The sequence below is a fragment of the Falco punctatus genome (assembly GCF_963210335.1).
Source record: "Falco punctatus genome assembly, chromosome: 1".
NCBI classification, from domain to species: domain Eukaryota; kingdom Metazoa; phylum Chordata; class Aves; order Falconiformes; family Falconidae; genus Falco; species Falco punctatus.
Window position 1 is genome coordinate 56652885 of NC_137580.1, and position 23977 is coordinate 56676861.

The 23977-nt window shown below is 41.1% G+C and overlaps 1 protein-coding gene across 4 annotated transcripts in view; it reads right to left on the bottom strand.

Moving 5' to 3' along the window:
- Nucleotides 1-600: 600 nt before the first annotated feature.
- The window catches only part of GABRA4 (gamma-aminobutyric acid type A receptor subunit alpha4), a 49090-nt gene continuing 25713 nt past the window's right edge, over nucleotides 601-23977 (bottom strand). For all 4 annotated transcript variants that reach the window (XM_080404062.1, XM_080404061.1, XM_080404060.1 and 1 more), the window contains one exon: nucleotides 601-11817. In XM_080404062.1, the coding sequence (XP_080260188.1) occupies nucleotides 11284-11817 (534 nt within the window). In that variant the 3' untranslated portion in view covers nucleotides 601-11283. The remainder of the gene's footprint in view (nucleotides 11818-23977) is intronic.

A 23977-nucleotide genomic window follows, 5' to 3' on the forward strand; every position in this document is an offset into this window, starting at 1 on the left:
TCCAATCCTCTCAGCCACATTGTTCCATGCAAAAATGTGCATGATGAATATGTAAAAGATTTCAACGGCAAAGCTTCCCTTGCTTTGATTTCCTTTCAACGTATGAGTCAATACAAAGGGATAACCACCAGAATTTGGCATGGCACAGAAACTCTTGCAACATGCATCTAGGACAGTCACATATTGCAGAAGTAGTAAATCATTGACAGAGAGGTTAGGGGATTTCAAACTTCCCTAAGAAGGTATTAAAAAAGCATTTCTATTATGCTGCTTCAGTGTGTATTTTCTGCATGCCAAGTCTTTTACAGAAAACAAAGATAAAAATAGTTCAAAAAGCTTTGTATTTTTCACTGGGAGTATTCCTTACAACATCTAAGCTTAAACTCAAATACTTTGGTTGCAATGGTCAGGGCTTCACAGGAAAAGAAAAGCTTACAGTTAATTAAAATACCAGTAAATACCATCCTCTTGCTTTTCTGCTTTTTTCCCAGCTTAAAAATGACACACAGCTATAGCAGCTGCTGCACATCAAACAAATTCTGTTTTTCTTTTTGTTCCTCGGGTGGTATGGCTAGTTATCTCCCAGCCTGCGCCTATCTCCCAGCCTGCGCCTCCGACCATGGTGAGTTGAGAGAGCAAGAGACAGGATGTTCCATGTCATTTGTTCGATGGACCAATTTTAACAGCTCACGGAAGTGCCTCAGCAATTTGGAATATCGGAACTGGCACGACTGGCAGAGCACAAGGATGGCAGTTAAAGGTGAGGAGAAACAGGAACTTGAGGCAACTGTTAGGGGGCTTAGTTAATTACCAGCAAGCAAACACTGTGTCTGCAACCAGACTTTTAACGTACTGCTGCTGCTCTGTATATTTGCTACTGGTGCAACACTCCCCACATACATCCAAGTTAAACGGTACCAGCACGAGGGGGCTGGCAGTGCTAGCATTCACCCAGGAAATGTGGAAACCAGAAAATGTTTTGTCTGCTCTACAACTGACTTGTATTTCAAGCCTCCAAAGTGCTTTAGGCCACTGCACTAACACTGGATCTTGAAACTCATGCAACAATTTTTAGAGGCCGCTGCTTCAGTACTCCAGCCCTCCACACGCTGCACCTTGCTGCTCAGCTGTCAGGTTTTATCTGTCATGGCCATGGGCACATGCCCTATCCCTGCCCAGGTGCTGCTTTCCACCCTGTGATGCTCAAGCACCGTGAGAGCCCACGGCTGAGGGGAAGGCGTGCGAAGCCCACCCCATCCCAGCACTGCCACCCTCTGCCTCAGCCGCCAGGCAAGGCAGCAAAGCCAGGGACAGGTCCGGAACAACTAAGTAGCAGGACACGCTGAAGCATGGGTTTAGATTGTACACTTAGGGGTTTTAAATAGCTAATGAGCAGCTCTTAAGCCTAATTCAACTCTCACATCTTACCTCAGCAAAACGCCTAATGGTCTCCATCCTCAGCTGCTCTCGCCCAGAACTGGGATGCCTTCTGCTGACCAGACTGCTCTACCAGGACTAAATTCAGACCTAAAAATCCACATTCCTAACTTGGCAAGGCCAGCACTGACATAGTGACCTCCCGACCGTCCTGTTGAACTGAACCTAAAAATCCCTAGCTCTTGTTTGAAAAGGCATTGCTTTCTGTGCTTCCCTCATGGCACAGCAGAGGGAAAAACTGCAAGTGTATAGGGAAGCTGTTAACTCACATACTTGGTAAGAAACGTTGAAAGTATGAAGACCAAAGAGGATCTTTTTTTTTTTTACTCGCATATTTTCTTTTACCTGATTTCACTACAGTTATGGATACAATATCCAGATAGGAAGTGAAGAGTAGCTTTTTGAAATTTCTCTACAGAATTCTCCCACTTTCTGTTTACGTACAATCTTCATATTCTCCAAAGAAAAAATATACAACCCATGTAATTTATGAAATGGCTACTGAACATCACACAGTTAAGCATCTTTCCTACCATGACATACATTAACTAGCTTAACAGAAAACCCACATACATTGTGTCTTACCTTCCTAAGTGAAATGGCTACAAATAAAATTCACATTTTCAGTACAGAGAAAATATTTTTATAAACTACAGCTCATTTAAAAATTTGTAACTAAATACTCTCCGAATGAGAGGTTTTATCTGAAAACAAAAGCTGTTTTCATAGTCACAGAGACTCTCCTGAAATTGGCTACCTTGTGTTTGCTACCTTCCCAAAGTCTGCAACAGAGCTTGTGATTTCCATGTGTACAGGTGAGGAAACATCTTTGTTAAAGAAAAAAAATAAAACTAGAAATAAATTCAACTTGATTTTCTTCTTCATGAATACACAACAAAATGAAGAAATTAGTATCAAAGAGAAAATCCCTTCTCCAACGAGTGTCAAAGAGAAAATCCCTTCTCCAATGTTTTAGCTATGGCAGAACTGGTAGGGACATAACTACTATACTTTAAAAAAAAAAAAAAAAAAAAAAAGCCAGCGCCAGCGATGCAGTTCTGCTTCTGGGAAGGCCCACAACTGCTGTCATGAGACTCTGGGTACTTACCAGGCAGCAGCTCTAAGCATGCTCTGTTTCATTACCATATGTGTACTTGTCACTCTCACCACTTTCCATATCACAATATTTAGCAGACGGGCAAAGGGAAGACAACACTGCAACACATCTTGGTCCTCCTTCGGGATGTTCAGTGCTGTTACAGCCAGTGTCAGCAGTGCTGAGCTGAACGGTTTTCTTCAGCTTCAGTCGGCCCTATTTCGTACTCCAAGAAAGCATTTTCCATTGCACCTCCAGTGGCCCAAGGACCCGCATGCCCCACAGCACAGCTTGGACACACAGCAATGCGGATGCATCCAGCTGGCAGCAGCTACTAGCTCACATCTTTCCAGTCTTCTAATCACAGCGCCAGAAAACTTGGACAGATTAACTGTGTTCAACACAGGACAGATTAACTGTGCTGATCCTTGGGCAGGATTCACAGCTGTGCAAGTGCCGAGGTTTTGGATGTACATTTTCAGACGGGTCTACTTCAAATGCAGCTGCAGCCCACAAGGTGTAGTACGGACCACATTATCAGAAATGCTCAGCACTAAAAAGTTCCCGTAAATTCAGGTACAGGAATGAAATCTTCAGGTTTAGTAGGAAGGCACGATACTTCCAAAACTGGCTGTTATTATAATGAAAGTTTTTTTTTCTCTCCCTCGCCCCCCCGCCCCACCCCTTCTATAACTCGCTTAAATTAGAAGCAGAAAATTCTGTATTCAATCTCTTAAACATAAAGCAGGTTAAATGCTAAAAAGTTCCAAAGTGCTTCATTACTGAAAATTAAAAATATGGAGTCCCAGAAAGGTTAAAAAAAAATGTCACTGTTTATATTTTGGGTTGAGAAATGCTCTAAACCAAAGAGAAACAGTAATACCTAATAAAACTCAAACTTTTTCCCTTACTATTCTGTCTCCTAATTCTTCCTGGCTGACAATGAAAATACCCTTTTTTAATGAAAACAACTCCAATGGAACATAAATGGTTCTAAGAGGGCATTAGCAACTTATTTTCTTTATTACTTTCTCATTATACTTATAATGAAGAAATAATTATTTCCAGGCTGTCTGTTTCCTGCCAGATGCTGTTCTAGTACCTCTAATAGGACATATCTTAAAATAACTGCTTGGTAGCAAGAAACTAAATTTTTCATCTTTACTCATGTTTCTCCTTCTCTTCTTTTTCTCTCTCCAAATAACTTTCTTGATTTGGGCTCCTTCATAAATTCTGACCTGTTTATCCTTTTTTTCCCATTATTTGTCACTGATGCAATTCACAAAATCACCTTTGTGGAGCAAAAACGACTACAGAGGGCACCTGAGGTGCAAAAACAAGCCTGAGTGTGCTCTGTTTTAATGCCGGTGGAGGGAGGATAAGAATCCTCAGGCTGTGGTTTCACACCACAGCTTTAACCCAGCTCAAAACATCAGTCCCATCCTCCTCACCACCTCCTTTGTACCAGCACTAAGACGGAGCCAGATCAGAGAACGGATCCCACTGGCTACGAACCAGCCAACAGACAAGACAAACTGGGTTTTAGCTAGACAACTTATTTCAGCCAGCTCACCACAACCACACAAATACTGCTCCCCACACAAAGCCAGACAGCAAGGAAGAAGGCAGAAGCACTACATTCAGCAGTAATACAGTCTTAAAAAAAAAAAAACAACCCACCCCACCCCCAACAAACCACCCCCAAAACAAACAGAAAACCACAAAACAAAAAAAAAAAAAAGAACCAAAACACTGACCCAAAAAAACCAACCTGGATTCTGCTTGTGGTCTGTCTGGTGCTGACTGCTTCAGAGGATGGCAGGACATAGCCAGCTCCAGTCCAGAAGCCTCTTAGAGCAAATGTGCCCCGAGTCCTGACCTGCCCAACGTGCATTATGAGCCCTCCAAATACGGGTTAAATACTCAAGGCCAGGATTTTGCACAAGTGGATTTATTTCCACCATGAATGTGCTGTTGGTATGGATCAGCAAAGGCATGCATCTATGAGCCAAAATTATATTTTCAGGTAATTCTAAAAGAACTCTGTTTATCTGAAACTTCTCAGATCTCCACCACTGACCTGGTGCCCGAGAATGTTGCCACAAATTAACAAAAAATGAAATACATATACATACAGAATAATCTATTGATGACATTTTATTCATTTGATGACCTGGTCCATTCTAGCAGAACAAGAGATTTTCAAGCTTGCAAATGTAAAGCAGACTGTGAAGTTACTGTTAGTAATCAGGTTAACCATCCCATACTCCAAAAGCACTTTGAAGAAATACTTCTACATATTTTGGACTTCTGAGTCCTACAACATTGTGCATCTTTACTTACCATGGAGATAAGCCACCAGCACAAAATGATGAGGCAAGACAAAGCAGTACCCAACTAAATTTTGTTACGCATCAAGCTCAGAAGTCCAGCTGAGTGCTTCATACTGTCACCTGCTTCTTCTACCAAACTCCAGTTAGGTTTCTTCCAAGGATGGAAACACATTCACAAACAACTATTGTTTCTTTAAATGCTTCTTCATGCCATCAGATCACCCTGAGAGTGCTATGTCAGTTAAAAGCAACTTGGATATAACATTCACAAAAACACACAGCCAATGTTGAAGGAGATCAACAAGACCACCAGCAAGAAGTAACCTAGATCTCTGGGCTAGCTGAGGGTTAACTAGTAATACTATATTTTTCCTTGGGATCTTTTTCTTAAAAATAGCAATATGAAGATAATTTAAAAGAAAACAAACAAACAAAAAGCCCCAAACAACAAAACTCTGCCTCATAAGGTGCTTTCCATCCAGAAAACCAGTCTTTTAAAACAAGACTGCTTGCAAGTGCATCTTGAGCCTGCCTCCCTTACAATTCAGGGATTTCATATTATCTGAATGGATACATACGAATATATATATATATATATAGAGAGAGAGAGAGAGAGGTATCCAGGCTGCGATCACATTAGTATTTTTAAATGTTAAAACTATGGTATTATTTAAAAAGAGCATTGAATAATTGATGGGAGTTTTTGATGGTTTTCTAAAAAGGGAATCTCCAAGGCTTTTTATTTTTGCTGCTGTTATTTTTAAAGAAGCTATCATGCTCTCAGTTTCTCTTGCACAAGAAAATGAAAATAGAATTATGACAAAAAAATGTAGTGAACTGCAGTGGATAGTAACTGGTTTACTTTGAAGTCCTTTCTAGTGGAATAACACAAAAAGCATAAGAAAGTCTAAGAGATACTTGTAGATGCACTAAGTTACAGAGTAGAAGGCAGTCAATTCTGAAATAAATACCTACCACATTGTCTAATTCACATGAAAATAAAGTATTTTTTACAAATTCTACCAATTTTACAATAATTGCATTTTTTGTTCCCTCCAGCTAAGAACACAGTACATAGCATCAGCAAAGAGAGAATAATCTGTACTTCGCACTACCCTCACTTGCTTGGGATGTGGCAAAAACTTACTTTCAGAGACTGATTTACTCAGAACATGCTGAAACTGCTCACCGCACTCATATTCTCCAAAAAAGCTACATCTTCACTCTGAGGAGACACCTACAAATGAAGACTGTACAAGTTAACTCATATCAGACTCTTTCAAAATGGTGCATTTTCCCTTCCAGTAAACCTCCGGTTTAAAGTGCACTGAAGTCAATGAAAAGCACATATTGATTTCAGTGGACACCAGTACAGGTCCTCACAACAATATATATATGATACTTACCTTCAAATCACATAGTAAAGGAAATATAAAGTCTTGGGAAAAAAAAAATATCAGGGGAGAAAAGATGCTGTTGTCACTTAACTGGTTTCTTTTTCCCCTGGATTTTTCCTTGTTTTGGGGGGTGGGGGCAGCTGCGATTAATACTGACCTCCATAAGGCTATTTACCTTTTGGATTTTCACTGAGTAAGAAATTTTATTTATAGAGTTTTGCTCCTCCAACTTTATGCTGTATTGGTTTATGCTTGTCAGACTCTGCATAGAAGTACCTCCTGTTCTCCCCACTCACTGACCATCCACAAACTTAATGCCACATAGTTCTGCAGCTTTGCAATACTCCTACAGCCTTGGCCATCCTTGCCTTTATCCATATCATCTGTAAATACTATACTTCACCTAGATTTCTCAACACTGCAGTTGCCATTTTTTTGTTATTCAATGTTAGGATTAAATAAAACCAAGGACTCATTTCATCAGCTGTCTGTACTGCGGCTCACAACAGTGCTAGCCACACACCTACCCATTTTAGTGCAGCCAAGCCCTACTGGCAAGTCCCAGGAAGACAAGGAAATACCGAAATTTCTTTCCTCCTACATCTTTTGGGTCAAGCAAAAGTTCTGGAGGCCAGCGTCCAAAGTCTGTGATCTACTCTGCTTTCTAAATAGATCTCTTGGAAACTTTTGGGATTTGGAGGGAGACTGTGCTACAGCAGAAACTGTGCTCTAGCTTCTCACATGGAGAAAGATTCTCTTAGGAAGTCTGTAGCATTGATGGGAAAACGTCCCAGGTGCCCAACATATGTGTCTTACACAACCTGTGTGGTCATTTCTTCCATTCTGGCCCTCCCTCCACTTCCGATAGCACAAGGGAGATCACAATGTTAGCTCTGGATAAACTAGATAAATGTACACTGTACGCTGTGATGTTCTCACATGGCACACAGACACTGTGCTACAGCATAAGGTACACAGGAGCCAAATGACATACAGAAGGTATGCAAGGAAATGGAAGGAGACAGAATTCTGTGTATACTGAAAAGCTGAGTTCATTCACTTTTCTGTAGAAATACTGGTTAAATCCTACTAAATACAGTTACTTTGTTTCCCCAATTTTTTGCAAGGTCCATCCTGAATGATTAAAATTATGAGATGCCAAAGGCTATGCTTGAACACTGTAATCAGTAACTTTTAGCTGCTGTTAATAGAAAAGCTCTAATCACGTTCCCTATTAAATTATTTACCTCTTTCATTCAATTACCATATGGTCTGCTTGCCTGATCACAGGGTAATGTAGGGGGCATGACTAAACAGTTTACAAGGTCTACTTTTTTTCCCCTTAAAAGACACATGGGAGATAAAATGCGTCACCAACATCCATTTGATGGAGACGAGTCCATTTTAGAGGAAGAGAAACAGACTCAAGTTCCACAGGTGAGATGTAAGGGCTCAGGTCACCATGGAGTGCTGAAGTCTGGGTTTGTCATCTTGCCCTGGATTCGTTATTTTTGCAGTTGTAGTGGCACCTGTTAATATGGGCTGCTAAAAATTTGACATTGCTCGCAACTGACTAGAATACACTTCTGTTCCTGTGAAGGAATCTGAACCAACCTTCCTGAACTGAGTTTTTAACTGGGTTTCTCAAATGACTGTGCTACTGGTTGGGGCTGCATCACGGCAATCTGTGGGAGTTCTGCTGTTGGTAACAATGTCTCCGAGGAAACAGCAGCCAGTGACGATCTAGCTCTGTTTCCTGGTGAGGTTTTCTGGCTTTCTATCCAGTTTCCTTTCCTGTTGATAGAGATGACTTATCTGAAGTGTTTAGTGAGTTTTAAATCACTACGTTACTGTCAAAAAAGGATTCTCTGACAAAGGCAAGTGGGGGGGAAGAAATAAAAAAAAAAAAACCTCCCGTAGAGTTCATCTCACTCAAATCCATCCCTAATAAGCCACTTGGTCACTGAAATGACACCTGCAACATTCTCCCTTGGGATTTTAGTCAGCAGCACTGAACATTTGGGCCACTATATTTAGCATATTCCTGCTTTTGTCTGTGCTTCTGAATTACACAGTATTCAGAACCTGCCAGTATTACTGAGTATACTGCAAGCTCTTTACTGCTTCTGATCACTCTACAAGGAAATTAAATATAATGAAAAACCACTGTTAACAACAAATTCCTATTTACTTGTCTGTAAGTACTTTGAAATGCTAGTTATGGTAATTTCTTCGTAGGCTATAACACAAAAATGTAGCACAGTGCAATAAATAAACCCTAGACTCATGATGAGACTTTTTTTTTATATGTACGTCATTTTGAATGTAGGTAGGCATGCAAGTGTTGGAAGGTACTTCAGAAATAGGCTGACATATTAAAAATATTTTTTCCTGTGGTATCATTAAAATGTTTTTCCAAAATGGAAGCACAGAAATAAATATTTGGAATCTATTAATTTTTGCAATCCTTTTTTCCTCCTTATAAGTCTTCAAAATGAAACAGGAACTACAAATGAATCCAAAGACCACATTTAGATTGTTCTTGGTCAAATAGCCCGAACCAGCATTGATTCTACCAAACAATACACTGAAAAAGCTGGTTATACAATCAGTATTATGGGCATGGGTGGAAGGAAGAGACAGCTGTTTCTAGTGAATTGTTTAAAGCTCTGCCTGAGAGAAAACATCCTTGGTTTCCATCAGAGAGGAAAGCAAAGAGTAATTTCAGTAACTTCCAGTACAAACACTAGGTTCTCAACACAGAAGGCCATTATTCTTCATAGAAATATTTCATGATTTGTGCAGTTATGGTCAGTAATTGCCAGATTAGCTTTGTTACTTCTGGCTAAACAAAATAAACAAACAATCTCTTGTATATTATCTTCCATTCTGACAATCTGCAATGATGTGACCAAATTAGGGAAGAAACAACTACAGCAACTACAGATACATCCAAAGATGCAAACTACTGCAGTTCGACGTCTGGCATGGCTGCTCCATTTCCAGTTCTGTGCTATGGCATGCATAATGGTTTTCTAGGGAGTGTCGTAATCTCAGGCTTCCAGATGTGAAAGGCAAAAAGGAAAGGATGATACGTGGCCTTCTGAGATAAAACTTAAGTAACAAAAGACTAAGGTAACTGTTTATATCACTACATCATAATAAAGTCATATAAGACATTCCCACATCCTGTGCATTCTATCACCAACAGTCCAATGTTATACACGAAATAGCAGCCTGGGATCCATACTATATGCTGTAGTACACATCTGCAGCCTCCCAGGTCCTGTAAATTAAAGGTCAGATTCTCAGCTATGAACTGGCTAAAAGAAAGAGGCACAAAGATACAGCCACAGTTTCACCATTACGAGGTATTTTTACTCTGATTCTTGTCCCAGCATAGTCTAGGGCAGCCTCATGTATACCCATAATTACCCCAGCACCTTGTGGTCTCCATCATTCACTTGATCATTACCTGGGTACAGAACCACTCAACATTCACCTGATCTGCCCGCCACAGCATAAAACTTTGATAACAGGAAATCAGTCTGCTATTCCAGTCAACTGAAGCTAAGGATTAGTCCAGAACCTCCAAAGGCACAGCCAGATCACAGCTGAGAATTTGGCTTTTAATTTTTACTTGTCACTTGCACAGAAATGTTAACCGTTTGCCTAACCAGATGGATCTGTACAAACATTTTTAGAATTATTGCCAGTGTATCTTCCACCCATTCTGCTGAGAAGAACATCTCTGATCAAGATTTCTATCAGGTTTAAAGTATTCAGTTCTTTATTAAAGTTGCCTGCTTGCATATTGCAATTTGAGCTGGCAGGAAAAGTGCTTATTATGCCATAGTTTAAGAGAAACAAACAGATCATAAACAGAAACTTCTTTTTCCCTCAAGCTTCACCTAGAAATTTCTTTTCTTAATTACGTCACAGCATTCCTTCACAAAAGGCTGTGTCATTCATTCATTCAAAGACGTGCCATAGCCACACTCTGAGCAGAGGAAATTTTGCTTTGCTGAGTTTTGAAGCCACTTTTAAAACAGTGTTGAAAATTTTTCTTGACACAAACATTATATAAGGGAGAGAAATATGTGTTCAAATCAAATCAGAGGAGTGTGACTGAAAAATGGGAGGGGGGGGGCAAACCCCAAAGCATCCAAAGGAAAAACAATGAATTCAAATAAAAGGCTGAACATTGTGGGCCTAATCCTCATCTACCACAACAGATGTAATTTAGAAATAAATCCACTCAAGCTGGTCAGCAAGGTCAAAAGGGAATCACAAAACTTAAGATCACCTTACCAAACAAAAATCTCCAATTTTGAGAATTACATCGGATTTCAGATTTTACAAGGTTCGCTCATTCCTATTCCAGAGTGAGAATTTCCCAGGTTGCAACGCAAAATAATGCTTAGTAAAAATATATGGAGCTCTACAACTCCTTTGCATAACTTTTCTGGAGTTGCACTCTCCCAGGCTGGACTCCCTTTTCTTTTTCCACTGCTCATTTTCTTCCCCCCATTCTGCAAATTTTGATCTAGCAGGGCAAGACCCTCTCTAGCAAGCACTGTCAAAATGTTCAGGACACGGACCTTGCACTCCAAGAGTGCAATGCTGTCTCCAGACAGCAGTGCTGGGTGCCTCAGGGCTTTGTAATAATCAACATGAGTATTCCTAGCAGTCAAGATGTGTTCCACTGCACAGCTATGCACCTCTGCCTTTGATTTGATTTGGTTTAGGTGTTCCTCCCAAAGGCAAGTTCTGTGTAGCCAGAGCAGCCTGTCTGAAAAGAGTGATGGTTTACTGCCAGCTGAAGGGAGGAAGACCAATCTGTTACCCGTTACTCTTGTTAGGAGTTAACTAATTATCCCCAATAACTCCAGCCTTTACAATGGGAAAGTAGCACACAGCTTTTATAAATAAGAATTACTGACCTTTTTAAATAGTTTCAAAAGAAGAAACTCTGCATCAGATGTGAGTATAATTTAGGAACTACTACATAGCAGCAAAACTACATTAGACTTTCTGATTTTTCCATGGTATCCTTGGATAGATACACCACCCAGTAGACCATGTTAAATGCTCCAAAGGTAACAGGAAATAAAATGCGTGCATATTTGTCTATCTTACTCGTGCCAGAGTGGGAGGCGGGGGGAGCAGGTGGTGTGACAGCAGATGGCTTTGCAGATGCTCCTAATGTGTTAGGTGAGGTGGTCTGAATCTGCTCCAGTCTAGATCCAAGCAAGTGCTGAATGGAAGGGGATCCAGCTGTGGCATGCTGGGATACAAATCCAGTTAAAATTGGGGTAGAAGGAGGAGCTGGAGGGGTAGCTCTTGCAGAAGATAAAGTCTCTGATGCATTGATGCGTGTGAAAGGGTTGGGACTTGATGCAGAAAGGGAGTGGGGTGTAATGTCAGAAGACCCCTGAGCTACAGAGGGAGGGTGGATGGAGCTGTGCCTTGTGTCAATTCGGCTCCCACCATCACCTTCGGACTGTACTGTGGCATTCGTTCTTTTCCTCACATTTGAATTGGCATCTGTACTCTGCAAAGTTACAAAAGAATACTAGTCATTCCTAAAATAAAGATTTAAACAGAAGCAATGGCAACTTTATAATCAAGAATTATCAGAGTAATTATCATAAATATAACCAGTAGCTTGATCCTGAAGCACAAATATACCATGTGCTCATGAAAATAGATTTAAAAGCATAGAAAGTGATAAAAAAAGAGTTCCTTTTACCTGTGGCTGGAACACTAGGGTGAACGCATCTGACATACCACATTCCACGTGATGTGGTACCTATGTAAACTTAATACCATGAGGCTAAGGATTCTTGCGTTTGAGTCAGGGTCTTTTTTCCAGGCTCACGCTCAAAACAAAATTTTCTGATGTTTACCTATTTCTTTGATGATACAGAAACATTCTGGATGCAACTTACCAGCCATGATGGTTTACTTCTGCTTTGTAACTCCAGAAAAATAACTACCATATATTAAGAACTGCAGTCTGTCTTCTAGAGTACATGCTATTAAAACACAAGTATTTAACCAAACCAAGTTACCACGTTGCTGCTCTTTCATAAATAAAGGCAGTGCTTTTTCACATCAACTGTGGACAATAAATTCACCAGCTGCAATTGAACCAGTGAATAAATCAGTCTTTCATCAACTAGCTTTTTCCATTAATTAACTAAGAAAAGTGGTGACTTCTCCATCACTTGATGTCTTCAGGCAAGTCTGGATGTCTTTCTGAAAGAGATACTTCAGCCAAATAGTACTTATTAGGCTGGATGAGATACTGAAATACAGATAAGGAAGTTCAGATGGTAAACCCAGCAGAGTTCAATATTTTACTGACTTCTGGGAGTGTACTGAGGCTCTGCCTTTCTTCTCTGCTTTTAAGAGGAAGCCTGATACCTTCTGAACCTCCTCCTGGAAAGGTAACTGAAGAACAGACTTTTGAACCTTCAGCCCTGTGCCTAAAGTATAGTATAAAACACATTACATTTTAGGTATAATATGGGAATATTTTTTGTGCAAAGACTCACTGCTTTCTAAAAGACAAAGATTTAATGGCAGACAGTGTACATGTACTCAACAGCAGCAATACAGGTCTAAATACAGGCAAGACCAAACAATCACTTGTTATATATCAAAAATCATGTTCTGCACCTCTCCGATAATCCTGTTCCCAAGCACTGCCCTGCACCACACCTGCTGTGCCTTTGGCTCTCCTTCCTTTCACCCCACCAGAGAACCCTGCCAAAGCTCACAGCACAAGGAAAAGGGAAAGTGGGCAGCAATCTCTCTTCCCTCCTCCATCCAACAACAATTCTCTCCAGCTTAGTGCCAGAGCAGTAACACAGAACAACTCAGGTGTCATTCAAGGTACTATTACCTTGAGTAGTAAGAAGAGTAACAACCACCTCTGCTGCATCACTTGTGCTTAGCCGTTTTACTCAAGGAAACAGAGAAGTAGGAGCTAAAATACAATCTGAAAAAAATGTTTAAAAAAAATAAATAATCAAATCCCTTGACATCCCCAGTACTCCCATCAGAGCCGGAATGCTGGTCCCAAATCCTGTTAGTTGCAATACGAATCATTCATCGGCAATATGCTGGCCTGAATTTATCTGAAGCCGTCATAGCTATATGCCAGTTCGTGGCTGATGTATTTGCCATCTCATGGTTGATATATCAAAGAATCCCTCTTATGTTTCACAGTTTTCCTTCCTGCATAGAAGCGTGTCAATCCCTTTTATTTTTATGCATCTGCAATCCAAACAAGCAGAGGACTGGAATAAACACCAGAGGAAACTGGTATTTCCTGAAAGAAACACTAATTGTACTGTTTGAAAGCTAAGAAGCCTCAGTCACTCTTTGGGAAGTGCAGAAGTACACACAGGTGTGCAATTTGGATACTTTCACACTAGGGTTGTCAATGACACAGGAATAATAAAGCAGTTTTCAAGACTTTAAAATTGAAATTATAAAGTACAATCGGGACAGGAGTGCATTTACTAGAGACTTGGTAATACCTGACTGAGTATCACACATTACTTGGAGGCTTGCAAAGTTAAACAGATGCAAGTCATCAACGTTCACTGTCTGAAACAATAGCTGTGTGCTGTGGAGAAGCTAGCGCTAGAGTCATCAAGACGAAGTGAGTTTTATATTATACATGCAGACCCTTGGACAACTGGGCTTTACTTAAGATTCTCCCATCATAAAGCTCTCAAGCAGTGCCTGGGGACCCAAAGCCCAGTTGCTGGGACAGGGGTTGCAAAGTAGAGCTGCACTGGAACTGAGACACATCTCACTTCCCTCCCGCTCTACGCCTACACCAGACCAGTAGCTTAGAGGCAGTGCTGCTGGAGAATGAATTACCACGTCTTCAATCACTCCACACACAACCACGAAAGAACGGTCCCAAGACTGGAACAGAGAAAGGCACAATTTAACATTCCTGCTCGCTTGTACTGTCACCTGTTTTCAACAGCCACCTCAGTATCCTTTCCTTCTGTGCATTGTTAACCACAGACGCTGGCAGGACAGGCAGGTAATAGCCAGGCTCCTTCTCACATTCCAGTCATCTCCATCCCATTTGTGGGAACAAGTTCCCATCAGTACGTCTGCAATAATACCTGCTCTTCCTTCCCACTTTGGCTGTCGTCTAAGTGACCAAGTAAGACCTGTTGCTATTTAATCCACTACTCATGTCCCATTATAACATTTATTCTAGAATAAACTTATCTATACTATTTCAATTGGTCAAAACGCATAATTATTTAAAAGTCTACTGGGCATTCTCTTTCTTGGCACTGATACACAACACTTCCAGTACTTCAGCAACCTTAATTTTGGAGAGAAACTTGGTTCCCTCATGCATGTTACAACATACACGTAAAACCCAAATAGGTGACACTGTAAGATATTACAACACAGAACTGCATAACAAGCCCCAAAAATATGGGTACATTTTTTGTTAATTCTCTGTAAATGACCTTCCAAGAGCTTTGTGCATGGAAATTAGAAATAGTATTTCTAACGTGCTCTACAGACAACACATCCCTGGAAACTGGTTGTTCTTGCATAATGTCATCATTTGGATTTGTGTTCTTGAATTGAACCTTGTCCTTGAAATGTACTGAAACAAGCACGTTCCATGGAGGGAGATGTTACATTACACACAGAAAGGCAGGGGCTTTGGCCACTGGCTGGGCAGCCTGTTAACCATTAATATGCACTCTAACAGTGCTGGGAGCAACTTAAATACGAGAGACAGAAAGTCTCCTGGGTCAGTGCTTAGCTCCAATGCCTTATATGTCCCAGAAGCCCTGTCTAAGGGGAACGAATTCCCACTCCTGTCCCCAGTAGGTTTTGCAGAATCAGTCCACAGCAGCAAAACAAGAAGCAGGCAGCCCGTCTCACTGCCTCCTTTTTTAACATGGCAGCTGTACCCCTGAGTGGTAAGCACCCAGCTCTGTGCCCCATCAAAGCTGAGCCGAACGCGCACTCATTGGCAGGGTGGCCTTGCCAGCACATTGCCCACCGCCTCCACTCATATATCCCTTTCTTGCACATGCCTTACTCAAGACTATACCATGACAATAACTCATTCTCCTCCTCCAAAGAATTGGGGAGTGTCTCCTTTTTGGTTTCCCCAGTTGAAAAGTTTTTAGCGAAAACTCTTGTTATTGGTTGCATACATATGACCCCTATATATTCCTCTATTCATTACAAAGATAACTCATTTCTTCCTACATTAGTCTATCTTTCCTCTGTACTGATGCTCTCTCACAACTCTACATCATCTGAAGATTAGTGCCAAGGTCACTAATAAATATACCAAACAAGGCTGATTCCACAGCCAAGCCTTAATGAACCAAATTCTGCCAACATCAGCAGAAGTCAGGTTAACCACTGCATTGTGAAACACAGTAAAATGCAACATTGAGTTTGTACTAAGCAAAACATTCCACAGACATTTCAGCTATGCTGCATATCCCTAGTAAAAGGATATCATGATAATGACAATGTGACCAACAAAATGATATACATATGTAAAGCACTTGCTGTCTCCCAAAATTATTTTACTTAGTCTTTTTAAAATGAAAAGCAAGAAACACAAACCTTCTACCTATCAGCAGCTTTTCATTTGGAGGTGTTGTGTTGTGTCTGGGTGGCAGGGTTTGGTAGCCGGGGGGCTACAGCGGTGGCTTCTGTGAGACGCTGCCAGCAGCTGCCCCTGTGCCCGATGGAGCCAGTGCCAGCGCTCCGGGACGGACCCGCCGCTGGCCGAGCCCGAGCCCATCGGTGACGGTGGTAGCGCCTCTGGGACAGCGTATTTAAGGTGGGGGAAAGCTGCTGCACAACAGCAACCGCAGCCAAAGTGGGGAGCGAGGCCGTGTGAGAGCAACAGCCCTGCAGCCCCCGGGTCAGGGCAGGGGGGGCAGGGGGGCTCCAGGCGCCAGAGCAGGGGTTCCCCCCCAGCCCATGCTGAAGCCCACGGTGGGGCAGGCTGTGCCCCTCGGCCCACGGAGGCTGACGGTGGGGCAGATCCCCACCCGCAGCCCGGGGAGGGACCCACACCGGAGCAGGTGGGTGCCTGAAGGAGGCTGTGACCCCGTGGGGAGCCTGTGCTGGAGCAGGGGCCTGGCAGGGCCTGTGGATCCATGGGGAGAGGAGCCCAGGCTGGAGCAGGGTTGCTGGCAGGGCTTGTGACCTGTGGGGGACCCGCGCTGGAGCTGCCTGTTCCTGAAGGACTGTACCCCGTGGGAGGGACTACCCACACTGCAGCAGTTTGTGAAGAACTGCAGCCTGTGGGAAGGACTCCTGTGGGAAAAGTTCACGGAGAACTGTCTGCTGTGGGAGGGACCCCAGGCTGGAGCTGGGGCAGAGTGTGAGGAGCCTCCGCATGAGGAGGAAGGGGCAGCAGAGACAGCGTGTGGGGGACTGACCACAGCCCCTGTTCCCTGTCCCTCTGTGCCGCTGGGGGGGGAGAAGGTAGAGAAAATCAGAGTGAAGTTCAGCCCGGGAAGAAAGGAGGGGTGGGCGGAAGGTGTTTTTAAGATTTGGCTTCATTTTCTGATTACCCTACTCTGATTTGATTGGCAATAAATTGATTTTCCCCAAGTTGAGCCTGTTTTGCCCGTGACAGTAATTGCCAAGTGATCTCCCTGCCCTTATCTCAGCCCATGAGCCCTTCATGGTATTTTCTCTCCTCTGTCCAGCTGAGGAGGGGAGTGATCGAGTGGCTTTGGTGGGCACCTGGCATCCAGTCAGGGTCAACCCACCACAGGCACAAAAACAAGAAATAAAAACATGAAAATCAAATGGAAACCAAATTAAAATTCAACCTAATAAATGAAGGAATTATCCAAGTAAAGATTCCTTTCTGAGGGCAAGTCAGGAAACCACTCAATTATCCTGAGCCAACAGAGAGCTGCTGTGCTAGTCCAGATGGGGCTCCACAGGAAATACTGAGTTCACATTTTTTACGTTCTCACTCTAGATTGAGAAAGAATTTAATTTTCTAGAGGCATTTCAGTGGGATTTTGGGGAGACATTTAAAATGGTGTAGCTCAGGAATGCAGAATGGGAGCCTGGAAGCTACCATAAAATGCAGTATATTATAGCATGCAACACCAGCCTTAATAGATTTGATAAAGATTGCCTTTCTCTAAGTACAACTTGCTGCTTACATAAATAATGCCTCACCCTTCCTTTGAAATAGTCTATCATTGTGACTTGGTCTGACTAACTCCACACTTCACAACCACTACCAAACCAGAATTTATAAGTACTTTGCTTTGCTGTATCCTCCTGCAAGAGGAAACCTTCTTGCTACTAATGTTGTTGGGATAATTCAGCCCCTGAGCCTTAACTAGCAGCAACACTATGAATGAGAATTTCAAATCCTGGGTGATCTGAGAGCACAGTTCCTGTCCATGCATAAACCACGTCCCCAACAGCTCTGATAATAATATAAAAATACATACATTTTGTTATAATCGTAGGAAATCTTCATTGGATAAAGCTCAGTGGTTGGCTGGGATAAATTAATGCCAAGAATCTACAGCACCAACCTCCAATTTGATTTTTAATTAGGATTGCCAAAAGTGAAAACTAAGTTTCAGCCTCCATGCAACTTCAAACATTTATCACCAAGACTTTAAAACATACAAGTTGCCAGAGGCAGAGAGGTGACTGCACTAAAAAATCCAAGGAATTGACCAAACATAGGGAAATGCAGACTCCAGTCTTTTTCAAAGAGGTGGATAATCACTCCTCCTTTCTACCCAAATGAATATTTCATTAGTCCATACAAATTAAAAAAAAAAAAAAAAAAAACAAACAAAAAAAAACCAAACGCACCAACACTCAAGTAAGAGAGATTTAGAAAGCTCCCACCCTACACATAAACATACTTTACTGGGGAGGTGGGGGGGCCGTAGGATAGGATAAGAGGTTCATATGCTGTCAGACAAATACTGTCATACAGCGTGCAAAACAATTCCAAAACATTTACTGTATCAAAAAGCATAGAGATCCTGCTTTAATTTTAAGCATCACATGCTATTTTTCATGGTCTTCATCTTTAAAAGAACTGAAGTGGGGAAAGATACATTCAGTACAAATTTTTCCTATGTAAAAAGTCCTGATGTAAGATGCCCTTCAGCTAGTCCCAGAGCAGCTAGTCCATTTTATTTGGCATGAAGACAGGATAACTAAACCAACCTCCTTGCAGGCATGTATAAAATGTGGTAATTAATGCTGCATTCTTCCCTTGACAAGTGGCTTCACGTGCAATTGACCATGACTAATACAATGAACGATGTGTTAGCATACTTCAGGATAGATCTGTACAATTTATTGTTAAACACTGTGGCAGATGTGTGGATGAAGCTTGATGGTCAGCTTTCATAAGAACATGTATAGAACAAAAAAAAAACCCTAAAAAAATGCTATCACCCAAAAGCAATTCATAGATCATTTGCTTTTCCATTTAAGCTTAAATTTGATGGATACTGCTGTTTACTACCACACTAAAATGATGCACAAATATGAGTCAATCTAAACTCTTCAATATTTAACAAGGCTTGCACACTAAACAGCTGCTCATGTAATGTGGAAATTTGGAAACTTTCTCTAAGCCTGCATAAGCATTGACTTGAGCCAAAAAAAAAAAAAATGTACTGGATTGTTTTGTATGTATTACCAGTTTTTGACAAGTAAGCCAATTTTGTACTTCAGTGAAGTCAAGATGGCAAATTTAGCATGAACTGAAGCAGCGTGCAGCAGCTGAGCTGATATTCAGGGAAGGGGATCATCAGCACAGCAACATACAATACTGAACTGACAAACTTAGTCATCTTGTTACAGAACAAAGAGAACTGGTGACAACCACAGTGCATATTCCCTACAATAAGGTCAACCTAGAATCTTGTAAAAAATCAAGAATATTATTTAAAATTCACATGCCAAGTCCTGGGGAGAATGCAGCAATGATAAAAGTGACTACCAGGGCAGCAGGCAAGTTTACTCTTATGACTTTATTTCAGAACGTCAGCACTGAGAACACTTGAAAGCTGTAAGCAACTCTTGTGTTGGTACAGCACTGTACAGTCAGCTCCTTCATGCAACTCAAGACCATCTTCCTACAGCCCGTTAGTGCTCTACATCACTGCTTTAAATCAGCTTCTGCAATTTGAAATTGCTTCATAGTTTTTATGATGGATACATCATGTGGGATGGGCACCCAAAATAAGCAGCTCCCAGTGCCTGAGGTAACAGAGAATCTGCAGTACTCAGAGCTGGCTATCCCCTTCATAGGCCCTCTGACAGCTAGGAAGCACAGCCATCGTCAATGGCTGAAGAACAGGTACACATTAAAACTAGGGCCATGTATTCTCAATATAATTCACAGGTATTCTTTTAACCCTCCTCAGTACTCTAGAAAATAGCTCAGCAGTCCTGAGGTGGGATATAGAGACACTTCAGAAGACCTGCGCCAGCCTCACCCTATAACAGACCTTCACAGCAACACCGCGCAAGGTCCCAGGGCTGCTTTTGCACCATTCGTTCACTTAAACAGAGAGTTCACTGCTGGAGGTCAATGCATTTTCTAGATCCTTAGCAGATCTTTGACACAGGGCATCACTAAAGTGGTATCTCTCTCTGAGAGAGAGGCAGGACAATCCTTAAAGCAGCAGCTTCTACTTTCTCAGGGATCAATTCACTCAGGGATAAATTCACAGCAGAATTTGCAAGTCACACCACCACCATCTGGTACCAGTCCCAGCAGCAAAGAGCTAATGCTTTGACATCTAGCAAGCGGCTGTCAAAGCTGGAGAGAAATGCCCTGGGTAGGATCACAGCCTGAATTACACACCTTTGCAGGAGGAGCCATCCAGCTGCACCCAGTGCTTTCAGTTCTGAGCTCTTTCCTGAAGCTAGATTCAGTCACACTGTAAAAAGGCAGTCACAAAAAGACACTGTCCTCCTCTACAGCAGCCCAGTGACCAGGATGGGAACATAGGTTTGGCAATAGGCCTCTCAAATCTGCCTTGACTGTCTCATGGATAACTACACAGGCTTCCCACATCTCAAGCACTTCCCCACCAGGCTACTGGATATTCTAGGACAAGTGGTCCTCATTCCTTATGATAGGAAGTGTGCATTCTGCACAGTTCAATCTCCCCCTCCTGTTGCAGTGCATGCACGAACTGGCTCCAGAATCAATTCCCCTCCTTCTCCCTGGCCCCATACAAATTACTTAACGTAACATGAGCAGCTTCAATAGGAACTTAACATGTCGCAGACTACACAGCAGCCCAGTTACTAACACAGTTCCCCAAGACCGAAGGGACTCAAGTCTGCCCAGATTCCCATGATGGTGTTTGTGGGAGGCTGTATCTAACAGGCATGCTGGGCATTCAAATAAAGCAGACTAGGTATTTTTCCACCTAAGATGTATGGCAAACACTTTGGAAACAGCAAGTCAGTTCTGTGCATGCCTACCCAGGGAAATTTAGTAATTAAGCCTTTTAGGTGCCTAATCACCTTTTTGGATACTTAATCTCCCTAAATTAAAAACAAAACAAAAAAAAACCAACCAAACAAACAAACAAAAAAAACCAACAACCCCAAAAAAACCAAACCAAACCAAACAAACAAAAAAAACCCACAAAAACACACCCCACAAAAAATAACCAACAAAAAAACCCAAACCCCTGAGAAAGGTACAATTAAAGCAGTTTTAAAATGCACAGAATAATTTTAATTGTTTTTTAAAATATTCAAGGATATAAAAAAGAGGTACTATTATAACAAAATGAAAAGTGAACAGTAAATAAACATCTTTATGCATCACTGTTAATTTTGCGAGACTAAGATTAGCCTTCCATGACAGCACTATTAAGCCTTCAGTGAGACACAGGTAAATTAATACATAGGAAGATCAGTGATGTGCTATATGAAAGCATAGGTTTCCCAAATTAAGAAAGCTCAATTAATTCAAACATAAACTCATGCAAAAATTGGAAGACTTAAAGCAACTAAAAGTCTGGCATTACTTATTGTTTAGCTGCAACATGAAAATTGTTTGTGTGGTAATTTAGTAATATTTTCCCATTAAACCCTACCATAGTGTTTTTTATCCTTACCATTCCTTCCTAAGAAAACAGTCTGTTCTTCTGGAAGGACATTATATAGCCTGCCAACTTCACAACATTTGATACTTACCAGGGAAGTAGCATGTTGTCATCAGTGTAAATAATGCTGCTTGTCCCAAATCCCACTGAGTCACCATATTGCCATGCTGCTAGCAAATGCACAACTTGGAGGATAAATCTCCCATGTTTTATTATTATCTTGTAGAGCCAGTCAATCAACATTTTACTGGAATAATACTAGAGATTTTGTTTTGCCTTACAGAGCCCTGGAATATGACCAAGTAAAAGCTCCACCTGCCACAAAATACCATGAATTCCAGTCCATAGCTTTAGCAGTGCAAATAGCAATGCAGATTATTTGGAGAGGAAAAAGTAAGGACAGATAAGCTGCAAGAGCCAGTCCACCATCCATGCTGCTCATTTTGTGACCTGAATCGTGATGGGAGGGGAGGAGAGGTAAGAAGAGTTCCATCTTATTTCCACCATTAGACAGGCCTGAAAGTGCACAATGTGGAAGAAAAGTGAATTCAAGGTTATTAAAGCGACAGAAATTGGAAAAACCTCTTTTCAAAAAATGGATGCTAAATTTATGTCAAATAAACTCATCAACCTATATGGTGCTTAAGAGCTATATACATGCACACGTGTAAGTATGTATATATATGTACGTATGCATGTATATAGTTCTTAAGCACTGGTGTACATGGTTCTCAAAGATTTTATTTATATCATGACAAAAATGAAGAAACTGAAAACATAAGGGGGGGGCAGGGAATAAACACATTAGGATAGGTCATGTGCTAACCAACGTGGAGGTGCTAGGTGCTCTGTATTTATGTGTTTATGAAAGGAAGAACAGCTGATTAGGGACCAAAGACCTTCATTATTTTCTGTATCTTTCAGTTTCAGTGACCTTAAAGCTGTAGCTAAATTTGCTTCAGTAGTTTGCTGAAAATGCCTTGAACACTCATTGCCTCGTAGATTTTCCCAAGCCTCTCAACATTTATTTCTTCTGACTCTAATTCTCCCAGCTGTGAAACTCAATTGCAATTTGGTGTCATTGGGCTCACCAGCACTGGAAACTCTTTGTGAAGGGGAAACAAAACTGAAATTTAAATATAAATACAGGAAAAGGTTTAAGCAAAAAATACAAAGAGCCTTGTGTTCAAAGACATCATTTCATACTAATCATCATAGCGAAAACTACAAACCCCCTGGCAATTTGCATTACAAAAGATGCTGAACAATCTGAAAATCTTACCCCTGTCACTACACACTTTTGTTCTGACTTGGTGTTTCTGAAGTGCTACCACATATTTCTTGAGTACTTAATATTTGCCTCTACAAAAAAAGAAAAGAAAAAAAGGAAGGAAAATGCAATTAGACCAATATAAGACCTATCTTAATGCCTGCAACTGACATCAGCATCAAAATAAACTTTTATAATTACAAAGGAACAGGCATTGTTTATCCTAATGACAAAACAATAATGAATATGGGGTTTTGGACCATGGTGGGGGTTTTTTCCCCAGTAGATCAGCACAATCACAGGGAAAGGCATTTAAGTCTATTTTCAGAATTAAAACCAATGGGGTTTAGCATTTTCTAGAATATCCACTTGAAAGATTGATGTTACTGAGGTATGCTTTGGTTTCCAAAATAAAAGCCTTATCCTAATACCACTTAAGCCAAGTCTTCCAGTAACTACAGTAAACATTGTCAGGTATTTGAGCATCAGATCAATAACAACCGAACATTTCCCTCATATTCCCTTGCCTGCTATCATGGTACTTCATTACAATATTTACAGAAAATTGAAGACTGAGTAATTACTGCATTTCCTAGTAAGGGTTTGAGAAGATAGCACTCCAGCAGGGATTTTTGTTTAGTTATAAATAAGGTGTTGAAATTAAGCTCCTGCTTTTTTTGTGCATGTTAAAAGAAAAAACAAAACCAGAAACACAAACAACAACAACCCCCCAAACAGAAAACAGTTTCACTATCAATTCCAATATTTTTGTTCATTTTATCAACACTCAGTCATCTTTTACCTTCATTATAATTGAATTCCGGAATTCAATGGAGCTTACATCACAGTTAAGTTGGGTCAGAATCTAGCCCCAAACCTAATCCTACGTTGCATACTCCCAGTAATTAAACTGCCCACTTTGCATTAGGCAAATGTTTCTTTCTACTTTCAGGGTAATTTTATTCCACAACTCAACCACGTTAAAGGTAGAGCAATATCAGGTTCTTGGAAAGAGACCAAATTTTCTAATATAGCACTTTATTTTTTGCTATTTAGAAAGACATATTATGTGAAATATTAAGAAAATAATTTTAAATTGTACACCCTACATTTATGCCCCAATCATATTGTCTGAGCCCATATTTAGCTCTATAACTTGCAAATAGTGCCAGTTGCTGGTAGGGCTATCTAAGTCTAGTGAACCAAGTAAAAAACCCCAACAACTAAAGCCCAAAGAAAAACAATAATAAAACAAACAAAGCCAAGGAAGCAATTAA